The 22619-nt window shown below is 32.0% G+C and overlaps 1 protein-coding gene and 1 long non-coding RNA gene across 4 annotated transcripts in view; one reads left to right on the top strand and one right to left on the bottom strand.

The window, feature by feature from the left end:
* LOC143045446 (3-phosphoinositide-dependent protein kinase 1-like) overlaps positions 1-18299 on the top strand; it is a 28355-nt gene extending 10056 nt beyond the window's left edge. For 2 of the 3 annotated variants that reach the window (XM_076217949.1, XM_076217950.1), the window contains exons 5-16: positions 739-883; positions 1446-1555; positions 4484-4516; positions 7614-7704; positions 8425-8493; positions 9017-9113; positions 9518-9691; positions 11435-11493; positions 12189-12306; positions 12750-12847; positions 13606-13660; positions 14816-18299. In XM_076217949.1, the coding sequence (XP_076074064.1) occupies positions 739-883; positions 1446-1555; positions 4484-4516; positions 7614-7704; positions 8425-8493; positions 9017-9113; positions 9518-9691; positions 11435-11493; positions 12189-12306; positions 12750-12847; positions 13606-13660; positions 14816-14941 (1175 nt within the window). In that variant the 3' untranslated portion in view covers positions 14942-18299. The remainder of the gene's footprint in view (positions 1-738; positions 884-1445; positions 1556-4483; positions 4517-7613; positions 7705-8424; positions 8494-9016; positions 9114-9517; positions 9692-11434; positions 11494-12188; positions 12307-12749; positions 12848-13605; positions 13661-14815) is intronic. The other variant, XM_076217951.1, reaches the window with a different exon arrangement.
* A 2546-nt stretch (positions 18300-20845) lies between these two features.
* LOC143046994 (uncharacterized) lies at positions 20846-22561 on the bottom strand. Its single transcript, XR_012969352.1, has 2 exons — positions 22127-22561; positions 20846-21288 (listed from the first exon to the last, which is right to left on the bottom strand). It is a non-coding gene; the product is annotated as an uncharacterized LOC143046994 (long non-coding RNA).
* Between the last annotated feature and the right edge of the window lie 58 nt (positions 22562-22619).

Below are 22619 nucleotides of genomic sequence, written 5' to 3'. Positions count from 1 at the left end.
AAGGTTATTTAATTCATTATAAAAGTCATTATATCATGGTAATGAATAGAAGTAGACATGGATTCACAGCAACACTCTGCATTATCTAAACGGAACACCTTTTGGATTGAACATTTTGTTAATACTAGACAGGTTTTATCTGGCCCTCAGAGGTCAAAATATGGTGTCAAGTGATAGGCAAGATCTCACACACAATTATATAGTAAACAAGCAGTCTTGGAAAGTTCTTACATGTTTATCACTAAACTAAGCAAAATGAAATAGATAATAATGACAACCGAGTCTTCATTATACATGTCTGAAAAAAAGAATGTATACCAACACAGTCAGGGATATTCCAGGAAAATAATATAGGGGTTGGGGGTTGGAAGGGGGAGGGTAATGATGGCACTTTGTTTGTAAATGTATTGGATAGAGCATATCTTGAAGTTCAAATAAAATTATATTCAAAGTAAAATGCAATTTTATGGGTGATGGTCATTTTAAAGATTGCTTTCAAACCACCAACACCTCACTCCACTAACTGCTATTAACAATTGACTTCATATTGACATGAAAACTTACCATGATGGCAATTGAAGCACCATACTAACAGATCCTAATAAACAACTACTTCTGAAATACAGTTCAGAATTTTGATCAATTCGACAAAGTAGTCACCTTTTATGATTATAATTCAATATAGTGGCATTTCAAAGATTTCATATAGTATAGTTCTGATTCCTTAGTGAAATGAAGATTTTGTGTTAAACTATGCAGAACGAGGGGAGCTTCTGGATTATCTACATAAGTTGTCGTCATTCGATGTACCTTGTTCTCAGTGGTATGCAGCAGAAATTGTACATGCTTTAGAATATATGCACAGTTTAAATTTTATTCATAGGTAAGATTTTCATAGTTACTGAATGTCTGTAAATTGAGCTTTATTAAAGAAAGATTATTATATGGGGAAGAAAACCTTCTGACTTCTAGTAAAGTTTATGATATTTGTAGAATTAATAGACTTTGTCAAAGATATTAAAGAATTTTTTACATCATGTTAGGATAATGTAAAAAAAAACATGAATGGGATCAATTCCTTTGATAAAGCATTAACTAAATTACTTTTTTTCTCGAATACCTTAAAATGAATTCAAAAGATACATTCATCCTTTTGTTTTAAGTAATTAGCTAAAGTTAACAGGTGCTAGGGAAGCCTTGAATGTTCAGTTAGATGAGTGTTTTTTCATCATTGTGATTTTGTGATGAAGAATAGCAACAAAAGCACTGTTCTATTTTACTTTTGATGTTTAAATGTTGCATGTACGCTAAGTGATTGTGTGTCTTCATAGATACACATTATCTTTTTTTCCCCCAATAAGATAACCTTTACACTACTTATATTAATACAATATTTCTGTTTGACATAAGAATGATCTTTTTTAAAAGTTTTTTCTATATTTCAGAGATTTGAAGCCTGAAAATATTTTATTAAACACAGATATGCACATACTGATAACAGATTTTGGCAGTGCAAAGATCTTAAATAAAGAAGAAGAGATAAAACCAGAGGAAGGTGTGCTTTCTAACCTTAATGTGTTATATATGATATACATTGCTGCATGTTTGTTTCAGCAGTTATGCTTTTAATGTTTCAGTTCATCTTAGAAGAGCAACTTAAGAACAAAATGTGCTACCTCTTTAAAAGTTTACAAATGATATGATCATTTTTTTACATAGAAGCAGTCTGAAGTGTAAAATTAAATTTTTACACAAACAAATTTTTTATTTACCAATCACTGCACCCAAAATGAGCAGAAAAATTACAATATAATTTTCAAACATAATATAAGGTACATTAAAAATATATTAAAACACAGTACATAATATGATTGATTTTGACTTAATTGATTTTGATTTAATTAAATATCAAAGTAAATGAAATCAGAAATCTGTAATAATAAAAATATATAATATGATATGACACCTTAAAGCTTATACACAACTATACATTGCCTATCTTTTGTGGGTTTAGGTCAAAATCTGTAATTGGCGAGGAGACAATAAAATCATTAAAAATTGGTCTCTCAATGATAATAATACATGCCATAGTCTCAGTGTAATAATTCTTTATGTTTTTACATCTTTATAGAACAGAACAAACATTTCTTCATGTCTCAGATACTTTAAGCAATAGGTCTAGTATATTCAGTGTATGGAAGGACTGTAAGTGTACAGCTGGTAGGTGTTATCTGACTTTGACTTCATTTTCATGGTTCATTGGTTATAGTTAAGTTTTTGTGTTTTTGGTCTGTTTTTCTGTATGCAATAGGTCTACTATATTTGATGCATGGAATGATTGTAAGGTGTACATGTCTAGCTGGCAGTTGTCATCTGACCTTGACCTCATTGTCATGGTTTAGTGGTCAAAGTTAGTTTTTGAGTTATGGTCTTTTTTTCTAATACTATATCGCAGTGTTCTCCCCAGGATTTTTGGATAGGGCTGTTGTTAATTTTCGACAATTCTCAGTAACATGTCCTCATCATGCTCATAGAAGTTACCCTTTTGTTTGTTAATATTATTGTCTGGATATAGAAGAAGAGTCTTTTTTTCTCCATTGTAAATTCATATAATCCTCATACTATCTGTGTATAAAACCCAAGGAGAAGTCTTTTTCCATGATGGGTCTATACCAGACTGCCTATGTGAAAATTTCTTAGCACTAACAGGTGATGTTGCAGAACATGTAGGACCAACAATAAAGTCATTGTCAGCTTCTGTGTTTGGTTTTGTAACTGTAGCAGTGTACTGTTAACCTTACGACGTTTGACAGGAATTGACATTTTTTAGCATAATGATTTTTCATTTTTCTGACCTTAACGTTTTATAATATTCAAATGGCTTCATCCCAGCTGGACATCGAGAAAGTGAATTTCTCAAGTCGTATCAGCTTGGGGTTTGTTTTTCTAATCACATCCTCTCAATTGTTTTCAAATGGTAAATTCATTACTGTAGAATTGCTTACTAAACAATTGTTAGTTATACCCCCGCTTTAAAAAAGGGGGGGTATACTGTTTTACCTCTGTCTGTCCGTCCGTCCGTCCATCAGTCCGTCCATCAGTCCGTCCGTCAGTCAGTCCGTCCCATGAAACTTTCGTCATATTTTTCTCAGGAACTACACATCCACCCTTTCTGTAATTTGGTATCAACATTTATATATGTCAGCCATAATGTGTGATGCGTTTTCAGATTCATCACTTGACAACTTCCTGTTTACCGAACACTTGTTTGATTTTACACATGATAGCCAAGTTGAAAATTTTCGTCACATTTTTCTCAGGAACTACAATACAAGGATTTCTGAAATTTGGTTTCAGGATTTATATAAGTCATCTATACCGTGTGATGCGTTTTCAGATTCATCACTCGACAACTTCCTGTTTACCGAACACTTTCATATTTTTACACTATTAATATTATCCACTTGCGGCGGGGGTATCATCAGTGAGCAGTAGCTCGCAGTTTCACTTGTTCCAATAGCTGATAATTAATACTTCAAAAACTTGCTCATTTTCGGGGTTCGTATTTATAGTAAACCCGGCGAGTGTAACAAACCACTGTGTTTGATTCTTTTTAAAATCATCGTTTGTTCAAAGGTCGTAAAACAAGTTTGTGAGTGTCGTCGGGAAATGTGATCAATTTATTTCATCTCATTTCATTCATAGATGCCTCTTTACATTCTTTTAACTAACAAAATAGATGTCAATGTTGAAATCTTTGTTTATTTTGATCTTTCAATGTCGCCATTTTGTAAATCTTAGACTGGTCCTGCAGAGTTACTTAATAAAACGGTAATAATTCATTCAGAAATAGTAAACCAGTCGATCATGTGATCCGAAGTGAAAAATAAATGGGAAATTTGAAAAAAATACGAAAAAAAAATATAGCGACGTGTTTGCCTTGGACAGCGCTGCAGTCAGTGCAATAGAACAGCGGGAAATTGTGATAGCACAGCACTAAAACGTCCTGGGGAGAACACTGCTATATGCAATAGGTCAACTATATTTAGTGTATGGAAATATTTTATGATCTATTTGTCAGTCGCGCAGGTTTTATTTGACCTTGACCTCCTTTTCACGGTTCATTGCACAGTGTTAAGTTTTTGTGTTTTGGTCTGTTTTTCTTAAATGTAAGCAATAGGTCGACTATAATTGTTGTATGGAAGAATTTTTAGCTGTACATGCCTGCCTGGCATGGTTCATCTGACTTTGACCTCATTTTTATGGTTCATTGGTCAATGCTAAGTTTATGTGACAGTTGTAATAAAGCTTTATATTTAGGACTATCAATATAATATCAATGATTAGTAAAGAAGGCCAGACATTTCAGCGTGTGCACACTTGTTATTTCTTCATAACATTTTATGCAGTTGTATTGAACCTTATAGTTTTTACTGTTATATTAATGTATGCCAAATACTTAATGTATTTTTTTTTAAACTAGATGAATTCTTTTCTTTGATGGAGGCCTCAGGTGGTAATAAGTTGTATAACAAACTATGTAACCCTCCCATATCAGTGTATTGATGTTGTTATTCTGTTGTCATAATCGCAATAAGATTGATTCTGAAACAAATTTTGTATAGATATCGATAACTTGTCAAAACTTATTTTATATTTCTGATCAAGAGAAAGTATCCACAGCAAAAAAAACTTTTCATCTGTATTATGCTTAATTGATTAATGAACTTATCTTTAGCTCACCTTGCCTAAAAGGCCAAGTGAGCTTTTCTCATCACTTGGCGTTCGGCGTCGCTGTCGTCCGGCGTCGCTGTCGTCCGTCGTCGTTAACTTTTACATAAATCTTCTCCTCTGAAACTACTGGGCCAAATTAAACCAAACTTGGCCACAATCATCATTGGGGTATCTAGTTTAAAAAATGTGTCTGGTGACCTGGCCAACCATCCAAGATGGCCGCCATGGCTAAAAATAGAACATAGGGGTAAAATGCAGTTTTTGGCTTATAAGTCAAAAACCAAAGCATTTAGAGCAAATCTGATATGGGGTAGAATTGTTAAACAGGTGAAGATCTATCTGCCCTGAAATTTTCAGATGAATCGGATAACCTGTTGTTGGGTTGCTGCCCCTGAATTAGTAATTTTAAGGAAATTTTGCTGTTTTTGGTTATTATCTTGAATATTATTATAGATAGAGATAAACAGTAAACAGCAATAATGTTCACCAAAGTAAGATTTACAAATAAGTCAACATGACTGAAATGGTCAGTTTACCCCTTTAGGAGTTATTGCCCTTTATAGTCAATTTTTAACCATTTTTCGTAAATCTTAGTAATCTTTTACAAAAATCTTCTCTGAAACTACTTTGCCAAATTAATCCAAACTTGCCCACAATCATCTTTTGGGTTAGTTGTTTGAAAAATGTGTCCGGTGACCCGGCCATCCAACCAAGATGGCCGCCATGGCTAAAAATAGAACATGGGGTAAAATGCAGTTTTTGGCTTATAACTCAAAACCCAAAGCATTTAGAGCAAATCTGACATGGGGTTAAAATTGTTTATCAGGTCAACATTTATCTGCTCTGAAATTTTCAGATGAATCGGACAACCCGTTGTTGGGTTGCTGGCCCTGAATTAGTTATTTTAAGGAAATTTTGCTCTTTTTGGTTATTATCTTGAATATTTTTATAGATATAGATAAACTATAAACAGCAATAATGTTCACCAAAGTAAGATTTACAAATAAGTTAACATGACTGAAATGGTCAGTTTACCCCTTTAGGAGTTATTACCCTTTATAGTCAATTTTTAACCATTTTTCGTAAATCTTAGTAATCTTTTACAAAAATCTTCTCTGAAACTACTTGGCCAAATTAATCCAAACTTGCCCACAATCATCTTTTGGGTTAGTTGTTTGAAAAATGTGTCCGGTGACCCGGCCATCCAACCAAGATGGCCGCCATGGCTAAAAATAGAACATGGGGTAAAATGCAGTTTTTGGCTTATAACCCAAAAACCAAAGCATTTAGAGCAAATCTGACATGGGGTAAAATTGTTTATCAGGTCAACATTTATCTGCTCTGAAATTTTTAGATGAATCAGACAACCCGTTGTTGGGTTGCTGACCCTGAATTGTTAGTTTTAAGTAAATTTTGCTGTTTTTGGTCATTATCTTGAATATTATTATTGATAGAGATAAACTGTTAACAACAATAATGTTCAGCAAAGTAAGATTTACAAATAAGTCAACATGACCGAAATGGTCAATTGACCCCCTTAGGAGTTATTGTTCTTTATAGTCAATTTTTAACAATTTTCATAAAATTTGTAAATTTTTACTAACATTTTCCACTGAAACTAATGGGCCAAGTTCATTATAGATAGAGATAATTTTAAGCAGCAAGAATGTTCAGTAAAGTAAGATGTACAAACACATCACCATCACCAAAACACAATTTTGTCATGAATCCATCTGCTTCCTTTAATATTCACATAGACCAAGGTGAGCGACACAGGCTCTTTAGAGCCTCTAGTTTTCATCGGCATTATTTTCAAATGAGTTTAAGTGGTATCTTTAGTAGAATCTTAATCTTAAAGACTTTTAACATAAAATTAAAACATGATTATTTAAGCAGTCATTTCAGTGTATACACTGTTGTTTTATCCAGTTTTATATTTGGTTGAAACATATTCTACAGACTGGGTTCACCAGACCATAACCTGATATCATGGATCAGTGTTCAACAAAACGTTTCTATCGTTAGGTCCATTTCTCAAATACTGTAAGCAATAGGTTAACTGAATTTGATGTATGGAATGATGTGTATGTGTACATGTTTGTCTGTTACAATCCTATGACCTTTATGATATTTTCATGGTCAACGTTTAGTTTTCATAATTAGTTATTGTTTCTCAGATTCTATTAGCAACAGGTCAACTATATTTGGTGTGTGATTGATTGTAATGTGTACATGTTTGTCTGTTAGGAACCTTTGACCTTTATGTCATTTTCATGGTCAATGTTTAGTTTTCGTAATTAGGTATTGTTTCTCAGATTCTATTAGCAACAGGTCAACTATATTTGGTGTGTGATTGATTGTAATGTGTACATGTTTGTCTGTTAGGAACCTTTGACCTTTATGTCATTTTCATGGTCAATGTTTAGTTTTCGTAATTAGTTATTGTTTCTCAAATTCTATTAGCAACAGGTTAAGTTTATTTTGTGTGTGATTGATTGTAATGTGTACATGTTTTTCTGGCAAGGTTCTTTTGACCTGACCTTATATTCATGAATCATTGACAATGCCAAGATAATGTGATACCTGTAATCAAACTATGATATTGTCTTTCAACATAAATTTCAATGATGATCAGTGTGCTCTATATTTAGAAAATTGTGTTTATTTGTTATTGCAATTATTGAACAATTTGCCAAAAATGCATGATTGATAATTGTGATCACAGGAATTTTGAAGAATATTTTGCTTTCAAATTTAAAATGGCTTTTTAATTTTGTTAATCCAATCCTGTCGCTTTTTTCTTCGTAATAACAACCTTAAAACTCTGAACAGTTGACTAAGCAATTGTTATAATTATAGATTCTTTTTTCTGTTTTCAGAACACCATACACAACGGAGAAAGAATTCTTTTGTTGGAACTGCCCAGTATGTGTCTCCAGAAGTTCTCACCAGTAAACAAGTCTGCAGTAGGTTAGTATAACTAGCAAAGTTTAAACTTTAAAACTCTGATAATATATATAATATATGTATGTGGAGAAACAAGTTTGAATATATTATTCAATGTAGAGTCAATTGGTATAACATTTCTTATTTAATTGCATTTTTGATTTTAATACGACTGTCATATATTGCTATCATGTTGTCGTCGTCTATTTTGTCTGGGTTGTTGTTGTCGTCCCAAGACGCATTTAGTAACCAGACAATAGGCAACAGCATAGTGCTTGCTAAAAAGCAAAAAAGGGTGGTACACATATTTTTTTATAGTATAGGTGGGTTAGGGTGGTGGTCAATTCGCAACATCATAGAGTATTGCAAAAAAGGGGAAGTTAACCTTTTTTTTTTTTTGGGGGGGGGGGGGGTCAATTTGCAACAGCATAGTGTTTTGCTCAACAGCAAAAAATATACAAATTCAAATTATATAACCAATTTTAAGTTCTTTACAGTTCTTCTGTGTCAGAAACCCATTGTGTGTCAAATAATTAATTACAATCCAAATTCAGAACTGTATCAAGCACAAATATTGCGTACATTTTTGCCCAAACTGTTCAGGGTTGGACTTCTGCGATAGAATCCAGCTGCGATTGTATCCAGCTGCGATTGTATCCAGCTGCAATTGTATCCAGCTGCGCTCAGCGAAGCAATTTATTGACATATGTTATCTAATTTCTTTTATATGTCTTTTTTTTTCAGTTCAGACTTGTGGGCTTTAGGTTGTATTATTTATCAGTTATTGTCTGGACTACCACCATTCAGAGGAGGGTGAGTACTATCATTTAATTGAAATGAACCAGTATATTTAGATGATTATTTCAAGGTTTAACACCAATTTTAAGTCATATTGATAATCTTATCTTTTGTCTTCATCAAGGAGTAAGATCAAATACTTGTCGGCCCGTAGTCAGAATATTGTTTCTTTGTATGATGACATGTCTTCCTGTGCACTGTTACCATGTGAACTAGCACACTAAAAATCTTGCTCAGTGTGTTGATTTAGAACAAATTGGGTTAATATTCATATTACATTATAATGTTCTTGTTCTGAATGTGTATTTAATTTGCCACTGGACATGAACATCCATCTAGCATGAGTTAGATGAACTTTTAGGTTATATCATTTTATATCTATGACAGATATTATAATGTTGTAGTAATGAAAATATTACATAGAGAAATTTTTATTTGCAAAGTTTTCTTATTTCAAGTAAGTCTGTTAGAAATTTATGTTTGAAGCTAGATTGTACTTTTGATTGATTGTTTTTGTATTATTATTTATACATTACAGTCATGAATTTCAAATATTCCAAAAAATCCAGAAATTAGAATATGAATTTCCAGATGGCTTTGATCCACTAGCCAGAGATTTGGTAGAAAAATTACTGGTAAGTAGTTGAATAGTTAAGATGAATACATTATAATTTTGTAATTACCATTGTTCAGACAGTCCAAAAGAATTTGAAGAACATGCACACAATGTTAAAACTTGCAGTTGTTAGTCCTGATGTACTGTTAATCCATTCATAAAACAAAACTTGGTTCAAAGGCTTTAACATCTTACACAGTATTTATATATGCATAAAATTAATAAACTATCAGTTGCATTAGATTAGAAAATTAAAGATTTTCACCCTCAAACTAGCTATTGATGCCCAAATATTTTTAAATATAATTTTAAAGGATATTTCAGAGAAGTACACATCATTAATAAGACAACTTAACAATAAGAAGCAACCAAAAATAAACACTTGCTAAAATACATTAATAATGCTTGTTTTGGAATTTATAGGTTATAGAACCTACACAACGACTTGGTTGTGAAGAATTGGGTGGAATGGAACAGCTTAAATCTCATCCCTTCTTTGAAGGAATAGATTGGGAACATTTATCTGAACAAAAACCACCAGAACTACTTCCATATTTACCAGCAACAAAAGACAATCCAGATGAATTATGGAGTCGGGTTAGTATGTCTATATTAAGTTCAATGTTCTTTTGATCTGTCACCTTATAATTTATGTCAAAAAGTGAAGTCACTTATCCTAAGGCCAAAAATAAAATATTGTTTCTTTCCCCTCACACGACCGACCCAGTAAAATCACCGCTACCCGAAAAATTTTATTGGCCATTCTTGTCCACTATTTTGTTTTTTGCTATGTTGGTTATTGGTGATATCTTTCCGATGCTGAAGTCAACGATCGTTGGGTTTTGGGGATACCTTTCCGATGCTGTAGTCAACGAGTGTTTTAAATCAAGGTATTTTTGCATTGAAGCGTCTACATGATTCGGAATCAAGGAAAACAAACAAAATGCTTTCCCACACAATTTGTTTGTTTGCAAGGGTGATCTTTTTTTGAAGATAAAAAAAAAATGAAGCATCTTTCAATCCACTGAGTGCATCTTGATTTGCTTTGTGTCTAACTTCTGTTCCTGTTTAAAGGATAAAATCTTAAAGACTTTGAGTAAAAATGGTCTGACTCGTGCTTTAAAATCTATCTACTTTGTCTTTGAACAGGTTGGGCACAAGTCAGGAAATGTGGGATACATGTATTCCCTGCTTTCAGGGAACGTCCCTGTTTTCTGGTGTAAAAAAAAACAGTTTAAATGGGATTTCCTTTTTCAATTTATGGCATGAAAATTACAAAAGGACACGTTTTAACGTTATACCTGCATCAGTAGAATTCGTAAATACTTATTAAAAGTATTTTAGGAAATACAAAACATGAATATAAAGGGAAGCCTTGTTTCTTCTAGAACTCGAAAAAAACATATAAATCTTTGTTTGGGAATCAATTGACCAAGCTGCATGATCCAGGTGTAACTGAACATAACTGAATTATGTTCACTTCTATTGAAATTTTTATTCATTGAATTTTAATTCCCAAGTGATTAACATACATGTATCTTTTTGTCATCTCATAATTGATGATCAAGGTATGAATTGGTGAACAAAGGAATTGTTTTGTTGTGAGTTATGCATCAAATTAGACTTGAAATAAGCTTGATTTTTTAACTAAAAAAACACTTGCTATCAATAGGCATTAGTATCACAAGTAGAATGTGCGCTTTTGTAGATTTCATTAAATTAAATGAATAGGAAAAAAAAGAAGGTCCCTGTATACTGGTTTTTTTAACACCAGAAAACTGTGGTGTACACTGAATTAGAATACAGGGAATACCCCTCTTTTCTTGACTTGAGCCTTACCTGTTGAATTTTGTACAAATTCAATATAGAAAACCATATCAAGGAATAAAATAGAATAATTTGTCTACCTACCTACCCATACCCTAACAACCTCAGTCGGGAGAGGGGAAACAAAGATATTTTTAATGTTGGCCTAATTGTTTTAGAAGATGAACGAGCCCTGCAAGCAGTTTTATATGTATTTTTTTTGAAATGTATGTAAATTGAATCAGAAAGTTTTTGTATATCATGTACTTATAATGTATAGAGAAATAAATTAGTGTTTTTATGTGATTTGAAAAATACTATAAAATTATAATTGTAATAGAACATTTAAGCTTTGCTATCAAAATTTTACAAAGAAAATGTAGAAATGAAATAATTCATAAACCTATGGATTGTTTGAGATCTTCTCAAATAAATGCACACTTGTGAACATAATATATTAATGTATGCAAATGATTTGATTTTTGTCAGCCACAGTATTGTCTCTTGATTAAAAAAGCCGATTCTTTATTTCAGCCTGGCTTTGATGATAAAAGAATTGTAGAACTTATAACCAATAATGTTAGTGATAATTTGTAAGTACACATTTTTGATGGAATAAAAAATACACACTTGTTAAATCTGATAAAGAATACAAACTTGCTGAATCCAATAAAAAAGACAAACTTGCTGAATCCAATTAAACCATTTATCATGAGTTTTCCAAAAAGTTCTTGATATTGCCAGAATTTAGGACATAATGAGATAATTTGGTGAATTTTCAGCAGTTATGTTTATAAGCAATATAATCATCCATATGTATTGAATACTAACTTTTAATGTGATAAAAGAATTTAAAATTTTGGGTTTGCATTATTATAAGTCCCCATTTTTGTCCAACAAAAGAGTAATATATATTTTCGAAACATCCTATTATACCTTGAGGCATTGCTAGAGTTCTAGACTCCACCTAACAAGATGCAGTTGGTTTTTATCAGGATTAAGCATGTTTAAATTCAAGGTTTCTACTTAAGGTCATCTAATAGCATAATGGAAATATGTCAATCAGTCATCTTAGGTTACGGTTTACTCCATAATACTTTGGAAAAAGGCCTGTAGGCAGCACAGAACTCGCATTTTGCATTCACTTTTTATCAAAATTTTGTGACTCTAGGTAAAGATTTTATGATACCATAATTAAAAAGAATCCTTTACTTGCTTTTTTGTATTATTGTACTTTTAAGTTTCGTTTTGATTCTCAAAATGATATTGATTTACTTACTTTTAAAAGGAGTATAACTGAAGATGAAAGAAACAAAAGATTAGAGGATCAAAAGAAAAATAATGAATATCACAAATTTGTGGAAGACAACCTTATTCTGAAACAGGGTCTAGTGGATAAAAGAAAGGTATTGTAGATAGAAGACAATAATACACTTCAAATAAAATAAACTGCTCTTAATGGAAAGTATTTTCCAAATGCTTGAAAAATTATTGAATGAAAAATGTAAATCAATTGCCAGAGTGTAAAAACAGCATAAAAACATAATTTCTTTGCATTTTAAATTTACCCGGTAAGGTATATAAGATAGTATTGATAAATTGTGTTGTATGTAAAAAAACTAATTTAAAAATCATTTGCTTAAGGCAAGATTAATAAATGATAACTTATAATTCACACTAAAGGCGTCTTCGTTCTATCTAGCAGCTATATGTATGAGATAAAAATAAGAGTAAACGATACTATATGTATGCTATTAAACGTAATCATTTGATTTTGGATTAGCTTTGATTTTTGACATTTCAGTACATAGCAAATAAGATTGTCATGTGTTATTTATTTCTCTTCCAGGGTTTATTTGCAAGAAGACGTATGCTATTATTAACAGAGGGACCACATTTATATTATGTTGATCCGGCTAATAAAGTTTTAAAGGGACAAATTCCATGGTTAGTATTTTCTATAAACTAACATGAATGTAAAGAACGCATGAACTTGTTTTTTGTTCACTGCAAGTTTATTCTAACATACAGCTCATGCTAAAACAATTTTACTTCTGTCTTCACTTAGGTCTATAATTAAGGTTTCCTTTGAAATATATCAATAATTTGCTACAATTTATTTATAATGCATTGCAAAACAATTGGGGACTATTTTGGTTATCTGATGCTTGATTGACTTGAGGAAATTTATGCATTAAAGTCCATAACAAAGATTTTCCAATTGTTACTTTGAAACTTAGCATTCATTTTTAACAGAGACTAAAAGATTTTTATATGTTATTTAGAATCGGCAGCTTTCTATATAAAAAGAATTGACTGCTTCAGTATACAGATATTTTCATGGAAATATGTTTAGTCTAAACAGTATTTGAGCTGTTAGAAATCTACATGAAGCAAGTGGATGTAAACATGTTAGTGAATAGAATTTGATTGATTTTTGGAAAGATTGAATACGAAATAAAAGAGGAATTTTGGTTTATTTTGTCGGGTTCTACTAAAATCAGTTTACAACAGTTACAAACTTTCTTTTAAGATTTTTTTCAACCCAAAATAGGTTATCAGATGTATTAGAAAATCATTTTGATAAACTTGATTTCTATCCAATGCTGCTTATTTATTGATGAAAAATTATAACAATGAAGCAGTACAATTTTACATAAAACTCTTATGTGAAAGATTATTTACTTTTAATTATATAATTGTAGGTCAGAAGATCTTCGACCAGAGGCAAAGAATTTTAAAACTTTTTTCATTCACACAGTAAGTATAACTTGATTGTTTGGTTGTATTTCTTTAAAAGTTTTAAAAAAATTAGAAAATAAGAATATGTAGTAGTTATCAGTTTCCTGTGATGTACTTATCTGGCGTATATTTATTATACCCCCGCTTTAAAAAAGGGGGGGTATACTGTTTTACCTCTGTCTGTCCGTCCATCAGTCCGTCAGTCCGTCCGTCAGTCCGTCCATCAGTCCGTCCGTCAGTCAGTCCGTCCCATGAAACTTTCGTCACATTTTTCTCAGGAACTACACATCCACCCTTTCTGTAATTTGGTATCAACATTTATATATGTCAGCCATACCGTGTGATGCGTTTTCAGATTCATCACTTGACAACTTCCTGTTTACCGAACACTTGTCTGATTTTACACATGATAGCCAAGTTGAAAATTTTCGTCACATTTTTCTCAGGAACTACAATACAAGGATTTCTGAAATTTGGTTTCAGGATTTATATAAGTCAGCTATACCGTGTGATGCGTTTTCAGATTCATCACTCGACAACTTCCTGTTTACCGAACACTTGTATGAATTTACACATGATAGCCAAGTTGAAAATTTTCGTCACATTTTTCTCAGGAACTACAATACAAGGATTTCTGAAATTTGGTTTCAGGATTTATATAAGTCAGCTATACCGTGTGATGCGTTTTCAGATTCATCACTCGACAACTTCCTGTTTACCGAACACTTGCATATTTTTACACTATTAATATTATCCACTTGCGGCGGGGGTATCATCAGTGAGCAGTAGCTCGCAGTTTCACTTGTTTGAAATAATTTAAAATGCTGTGATGTACTTATCTGGCATATATTTATTTGAAATAATTTAAAATGCTTTATTTCTTGTATATGTCTGAAAAAAGGTTTCCTTTGTATAGAATAAATTTTGTGCAGATACAACTTTTAACTATTCTGGAATATTTGATTGTGTGCATGCATTTAAACATTGCTGGTTGGACAGGGTCAAGACACTCCCCTGGCTCAAATGAGGGCCCAAAAAGTGTTTTTGTATGTCAATGACATCAAGTATAGATAAAAAAAATTGTAGATGATGAAATACTATTATTTGCAACTAGATTTTTCAGCACTTGATTAGAATTAAAGAGAGTAATTTGGACATTTGATATTTTTTCAGCCTAACAGAACATACTATTTAGAAGATAAAAAATTAGGATCTCAAGACTGGGTTCAAAAAGTTGATGAAGTGTGGAAGACTTATTATGGTGATAAAAAAACAAAAGATGGTTCAAAAAATGGATGACAGTAACAGTGAATTATAAAATATTCTGTGTTATTCTATGTAATGAATTCAGACCACTGGATCAGAACAAAACATTTAGCATTCTGAATTAGTAACAGCAGCTTGATTAGAAATTTTTATTGGAAGTTTATACATAATTTTAATTTTTAAATATGCTAGTCTTAGAGCTGACATTCTTCAAATATGTTTGTAGAAAAATGATGTCTTTATCATATGTGAGCATGGTGAGCACTAGAAGTTTGAAAGCTGAATGGAAAGAAATAGTTTTATGACATTGTTATTGTTTGTTTGTTTGTTTTTTTTTCAATTTAATTGTCAGTATGAGATATAAGACAATACTTTTACTTGAGATTACAATGATTTAGAGAACTATGCATTCACAATTTGTTTTGATCCGCTGTTATCGACGTCTTGACAACGCCTATTGTTGTATGACGTCAGAGAGTGAAATAACATGTTTATTTCACATGTGAAATTATTGGTTTTTATTTAACTGGGAAATCAATGTAATTCATTGCAACCAATGTAATAACTTTATTTATTTTGAGCTTGTCTCAAGTCATGCTGTCTCTGATATCATATCCACTTTGCATGACCTCCCGAGATTTAGATACAGTCACTTAAGTTATTGTTGTCTGTTTCTGCACATTTTGTAATTGCGGATCTTGGTCTCTTTGTTTCTTGCTCTTACACCCTTTTTAGGTCCTTGTTGACTTTCTAGACTATACTGCTAGTGTTCTAGTCCCCTGAGTCTGAGTAAGTGTCATCAAGTTTTGTTGATGTTTTAATGGCTTGTAGATTGCCTGATCAACTTACGATTCCATCTGATCATCTATTTTGTTTCACAATTTCTGGGGCTCTTCTCCAGTTCAACAGAAAAAACTTCTGCATAACCATTTGTGTCAACTATATCATTAATATTCAGTTCTTGATTATCATTGGATAATCTCAAGCCCCTTATCAGACATTTTATTTTCACTTTCAAAAGGGGTATTACCATTGTCAAATTTGTTTTTCTGTCTATTTTGACTTTGCATATTATAATCTTACTCACATTTTTCTGATTAAAAGTGATTTGAACAGTTGACATATTTGATACCAAATTAGCAATCTGTTTGTTTACATCACCCAACTCTGATATCTTCTTATGAAATGTTTTTATGCCCCACCTACGATAGTAGAGGGGCATTATGTTTTCTGGTCTGTGCCTCCGTTCATTCGTCCATTCGTTCGTCCGTTCGTTCGTCCCGCTTCAGATTAAAGTTTTTGGCTGAGGTAGTTTTTGATGAAGTTGAAGTCCAATCAATTTGAAACTTAGTACACATGTTAACTATGATATGATCTTTCTAATTTTAATGCCAAATTAAAGTATTGATCCCAATTTCACGGTCCAGTGAACATGTAAAATGATAATGCGAGTGGGGCATCCGTGTACTATGGACACATTCTTGTTTCATGGTATTGTCATTTCTGATTTACCTCTAATTAAATTCTTTATGACCTTTTAGAGTTTATTGATTTATCTATGTATTGAGGTGTAAACTGTTTCAGGATATTTGTATATCTTATATCTGTGAAATGTCCACCAATAACTTATCTTATGAAAAATCATTAATAATGCAATAAACTTATTCAATCCATAACCATGTCTTGCATTAAGATATTGAAATTGTAAAGTATAATGGGGATGACAAAAATCTCAAGGCTTTTTCTTTTTTAAATATTTGAAGCCTTCTAAATATTTTACTTAGACACTCATAAAGCTGCATTTCAGTTTAAAATGTTACATTACTATCTGCTCATAGATTTTTTTGGGTATAAATGATTGAATATTGAGTTATTATTTATAGTGTAATGGGTATAAATGATTGTCTACTAATTGATAGTGTTATAGGTATAAGTGATTGTTTATGTTCACACAATCTTAGTTTATGGATTGAGTTATGTATATTAGTGATTGTTCACCCAGTCTTAATTGATAATGTAATAGCCTTTAGGTATAAGTGATTGTACATGTTCTGTCTTAATAGATAGAGTAATGTGTAAAAGTGAATGTTCACCAAGTCTTAATAGATTGTGTTATGGATTTATATGATTCATCATTAAATCTTAACTGAAAGTATAGTGGGATATAAAATTTTGTTCATCCTGTCTTAATTGAAGTGTTATGGATACAAGTAGTGGATCACAGAGTCTTAATTGATAATGTAAATGGTATAATTGATTTATTATGAAGTCTTAATTAAATTAAAAGTGATCACTGATTTTGAATGAATAGTTCTGTTAAAGATGTGGTATTAAGTTATTGATCACTGACTATTCTACTAATTTGAATTAAATCCATAAGAAGCAAATATTTCTTAAGGCTTCAAATCTGAATTTACTAAATTAATTCCTGTGAATTGAATGGAACTCTTGACACAATTGCAATGTTTTATCTTAATGTAAGGATATATGTTGTTGACTTTATGAATGTATTTATTTAAGTAGTTTGTAAATTCGAATTTAAAGAAAGAAGTATGTTACAGAAACCATTAATGCTTTGTATAAATAATTTATAAGTGTAACTGTGTTATGAAGAACACAGAAAAGTCATATTTTACTTAGGGCTGTTCCAGAATTGATTGGTATGGGGATGGGATATGGTCAAAAGGTATTTCTGTTTAAATTTGAAGAGCACTGGTTATTTTAGAAAGATAGCCTGAACAATAATAGGAGTATTTATTTAAACTTAATCATATAATGCATGGCAGGGTTAAACAATAAGTGCCCAACCCTAACAAATTTATTTTTGGAACAGCCCTTATAAATGAGAATTCATTCATGTGACATTTTGATTAAATCATACTTGATATTTAAACAAAATACTTATCTTGTCCAAACTTTCTGCTTGATAGTTTTGAAAAATTCTCAAAAGAATATCTTTCATTTATAATATGACACAAAAATTGTAATATAAACATGGATAGTTATGAATGTAAAGTACATAAATAATCATTTATAGATTATATGGCTTAAAAAATGCATGGAATGATGTTATTTGTAGCTGTGAATTATTATATGTACATAGAGTAATCATATCATGAAGCTTTGATTCAGCATTGTTATACATATGTATGTATATAGAGTTATCATTTCATGATAGCAATGACTCGGCGCATGAATTGTAATACACATGTAGAAATGTGTGTACATAGATTTATCTTTAATTATTAAAAGCTCTGACTCAATGCATTTACTGTAATACAGATATATGTTCATTGTTGATAACTAAGCACATGAATTGTAATATGTACATAAAAAGTAACCATGGTGCAGCAATATTCTGTGATAATAAATAAAGACTATTTCCATTTCATTTTTTTGTGATTTGTTATTGAACCCTATGCCTTCTGTTCTATGTTTGTAAAACTGATCATGAACAGTTTGACAGAATTTGTAAAACTTTCACAGCAACTAACTCACATAATGTTCTTTTGCACCTCCTAATTAATTTTTGACCTGTTTGATTTTTGCTGTTATCATTGTTAGGACATGGACTTCATCCTTTATGCACTAAAATACACATTTGTATCAGTTTCTCTGATACCTATAAACATGATTTGATGAATCCTTCTCAGACATGTACTTCATGTATATAATGCCATTGTGCAGGGTCAGTGCACCTCCAGTTTTCTTTTTAAGATTGTAATATTATCATGGAATGATCATTACTGGATAGTTATTACTCATGACTATAAAGCAAATAAGTTTTAGGTTCATTTTACCAAAGCATGGACTATCCAAATACTTTATTTGATACATGTAGTACTCATTTTGAATCTGCAACTCTTTCAAAACCCCTTATTGCAATTTAGTAAGTCTTTCTCCAAATCTAATGTTCTTAACCATATAATGCTATTGTGCAACTCCTGTTTTTAATTTTGATCTGAATATTTTTTCCTTCCCCTTAGAAATCATAGATATGAAAGGGTTAAAATCCCACTGAATAAAGATCTGCCAACTCACCCCACTCATGAAAATATCTTGCTTCCTTTAAATATGTTAAATTACTGAAAGTTAGTATCCAGTGGTCCTGGTGTTGGGTAATGTGTCGTGACTTTATATGCCAAAGGGCTTGAGTTCAAATCCCAGATTAGAAAATGAATTTTTCAACATTTTTTTTTGTAAGTGTACATAGATAATTCTAAGTTTTATTGTGGATTAGGCATTCCCGCCAAAATGATATAAAACAAAAGAAAGCATGAAAAACATAGAAACTGAAGCTGAAGTGGTCTGGTATGGATGATCCGGCTCAGATCACCCCTGGTAGAACAAAGGAGCTGGGATGTAAAGCATGTGCTAATACTGGAATTGCTCAATGCTTCATTTCGACAATACAAGCAGTTGGTATCCCTTGGATTCTGTTGTAGGTTGTCATTAACTTTTTTTGTAATTCCTCTTAAACCACACCTGGCCTGAATGATCCTTATGGTATCTTGTTTGAAGTTATTGATTTTTGTCTTCTACAACTGACCAACACATCTGCAGTGGCAGATAGAACCCACTTGTCTGAAGTGATCAGATTTGACTGATCTAGGAAGTGAGTCAGTCTGGCATTTTAGGACAAGCAGTTGGCAAACGCTCCTTCTCCGCTCCGCAATATAGTACTAAAGAAGAGGAAGAACATCATTTACTAGACTACTTCCTCTTAACAACTTTATCTTTTTTCACTACCAACTGATCTCTTGGGTTGATGTGGCGATTGAAAATAACCTTTATTTGAAGGGAAGGTAGCTGAAGGTGATTGAGAAGTTATGACTTTATTTTTCTAAATATTCATTTGTACATCATCCTCTCAACAGGTTTACCAGTCCGGTAGCCTTACAGCATGAAAACTAGTAGAACAAAAAATATTATACTGGATGACAGTATCACCCCAATTTTGTTTTTTGTCCATGGATTTACGAGTTTTAAACAGCAGTATACTTCAGTTGCCTTTATTTACTAGCTTCATCTTGAAATGTTCAAAAAGGGAGGCTGGATAACTTATCCTTTTACTAATGGAGAAAACAGAGTCTCATTAAGAGGCATTAAAATAAGTGCATTATCCCATGTGAGGTTGGAAAAGGTGCCCATAAAAGGAAGTTGTGTAAACCCAAAGGCTGGGTCCACCAGTTGAAGGATAAATTTTAGATCATCAAACTCCTCTCCTTTGTCATTTAATAAAGATCAAACAGCACCTAAAGAAAAGAAATTTACTTCTCAGTTTCCCCATTATTGCCCTCTTCACTGGATCTGGTGCTATAAATAATCGACGGTCTTTCTTTTCAACAAGAAAAGGATGGTTACCCTATTCCAGGTTATGTCTGAATTGGGTCATGGTATTAGTCAATGGTCTTGAAGATCCGTACGGATTGACCTGACCAAAAAAGCCTTGCCTTCTTTGCAAATAAAGTGATGCCCTGCAAGAGTTAAAATGTATGCCATAGAAGGGGGGTAATAAAACGTCCACATATTACCGTGAAAAGCATCGCTCTTCGAACCTGCAGTTACTGCAAAACTACTTCAGTTTAATCTCAAAGCTGTCTACAGGCTTTCTAATATCAATTGAGACCCAAATGCACCAAGACGTAGACTTGAGCAACTAAAGGTCATCGTATGGCCTTCTGCAAAATCAAAAAACGAATACTGTGTAGAATGTAGAACAAGAAATCCGTGACTACCGATATTTTGCATGTATCATGAACATTGATTACTACAACTTTATTTTGTGGAATGCCACTGAACAAAAATCGTCCAAATTTTAATCTAATTAAATTAAAAATAATGCGCAGTGATTGAAAGAGCTGAAATAACACTGTCGCGTATGACTATGATAATAATAAAGAGGCTGTTTAATTGGTTCCCAAGTAATACTGCAAGTTAAAATCTTTGCCTTCTTTATTCTACATAAAACTGAAGCCATCCAGAAAACGATGTTCGTCCATCATTTCGGCTATAGACACTCCCACTAGGAGTATTGAATTTGCTTGTTCGAACAAAGCATACATCACCTGCAGTCATGCTAACGACAACAGTCGAAGAGGAGGTTGAAGTATAGTGATATCTATTATTCGAATAGGTTGCGCCAATGACTTCTTGATTCTTCACAATTTCAGTAGGAATATCTGAATTGCTGGACGGAATTGTTGAATAAGAAAAAATATATAACCCTGGGGTTGGAGCTGTGAATCTTCCACTTGAATGATTGTATGAGTTACCAAAATTGACAATTACATTGTCGTATATCAGTGTGTGTCCAACTCCTGGATTATTTTCATCTTTTGTCATGTATGCATAAAAAGCTGGTGTCGCTCCATTCAACCCTGGAATTTGAAACGGATAAAATGTATATTAATACTGGTTGTAGACAACAGTTATGTATCATTTAAAAAAAGGCTTCAGATTAATACAGGCAATATAAGATAATTTCGGTGTTTTATGCAGACTGTAGTGGACGTGGACGTCGACACAATGTTTTTATGTGATTTCTTGATGATTTGCAGAGGAGATCGAGCACGTGTATAATACTCTGTATGATAAGACAAACTAAAATCAATAGTAACTACTTTGGTAATCACAGAACTAGATGTCTTTCTTTATCCTCATACCGGTATTTGCGAACATGTAAAATATAATTGACACTTACACATTGGTTCATTTTTCCAACTTTCATAGATTTACCTTCATTATGTGTTATAATGCTAAAATCTAAAGCCAACGATGTGCAAATACTGAGGGAGTTATATTACTTAAAGTGATCGTATAATAACAATCTATTTTTGTGTCCGCTTTGCTCGAAGGACTTTGAACATTAGTTTCTTGATATATTTTTTTTTCGTCGGAAAATATACTAGTATAATGTATATAATGCATTAATAACTTGCCTAAGATTAGGTACCATATAACAAACTTCCGAACAATTGCAATCAATTTACGTTCGTGCTGATCCATGAAAAAACCGATTCGATTATTTACGACCAAATTTGTTCAACTGTTTAAGTATTCATCTTGAAAGCTGTCAACCTGTCAACTAGACATTACATGGTAAACTCTATTTACAGTCATCTCTTTGCAACGAGATACCTTTAAACGTACAAGTTCATATGTTCTTCCATAGCTTTTTCAATGATATATGCAAAATAACGATGTAGATGTACCAACCTATTCCCTTGAACTGTTGCAATATAGATTCCAGTATATGTATCCTTTCTTCTTGGTAATCCACTCTGTTGGTCAGAAATAAATTTGCACTTTTTATCTCCCTCAACTGTTGCTGCATTTCATACTTAAAATCCTTCAATTGTGATATTTCTTTTTGAATGTAAAATTGTTCTTTCTTTGCCTGTAATTCTAATTTATCCAAAATCTCGAACTTCTCTTTCTTTTCTTGTTTATTAGTTGAAATTCCATTGATGAAACTCAACAGTAAATATAAAATTGTTGCTATGCTTTTTCGTGTAAAAATCATTTAACTGATTGATTTTCGTTGTTTATATATAATATTTACAGTCTTCGGACAACAAATTCAGCGAGAGTGTTGAAGAAATGTGTTTAAATAATGTTAACGTCATCATTCGTATTTTAAGTGATAAGAGAGTGTATATGTTTACTTTAGTATTTTCCAAACTTTACGATTAGTAAGGAAACAACAAGC

This window comes from Mytilus galloprovincialis, chromosome 9 (assembly GCF_965363235.1).
Source record: "Mytilus galloprovincialis chromosome 9, xbMytGall1.hap1.1, whole genome shotgun sequence".
Lineage (NCBI taxonomy): Eukaryota > Metazoa > Mollusca > Bivalvia > Mytilida > Mytilidae > Mytilus > Mytilus galloprovincialis.
Note: the sequence above shows the minus strand (reverse complement) of the source record. Positions and strands in the feature narration are given on the sequence as shown.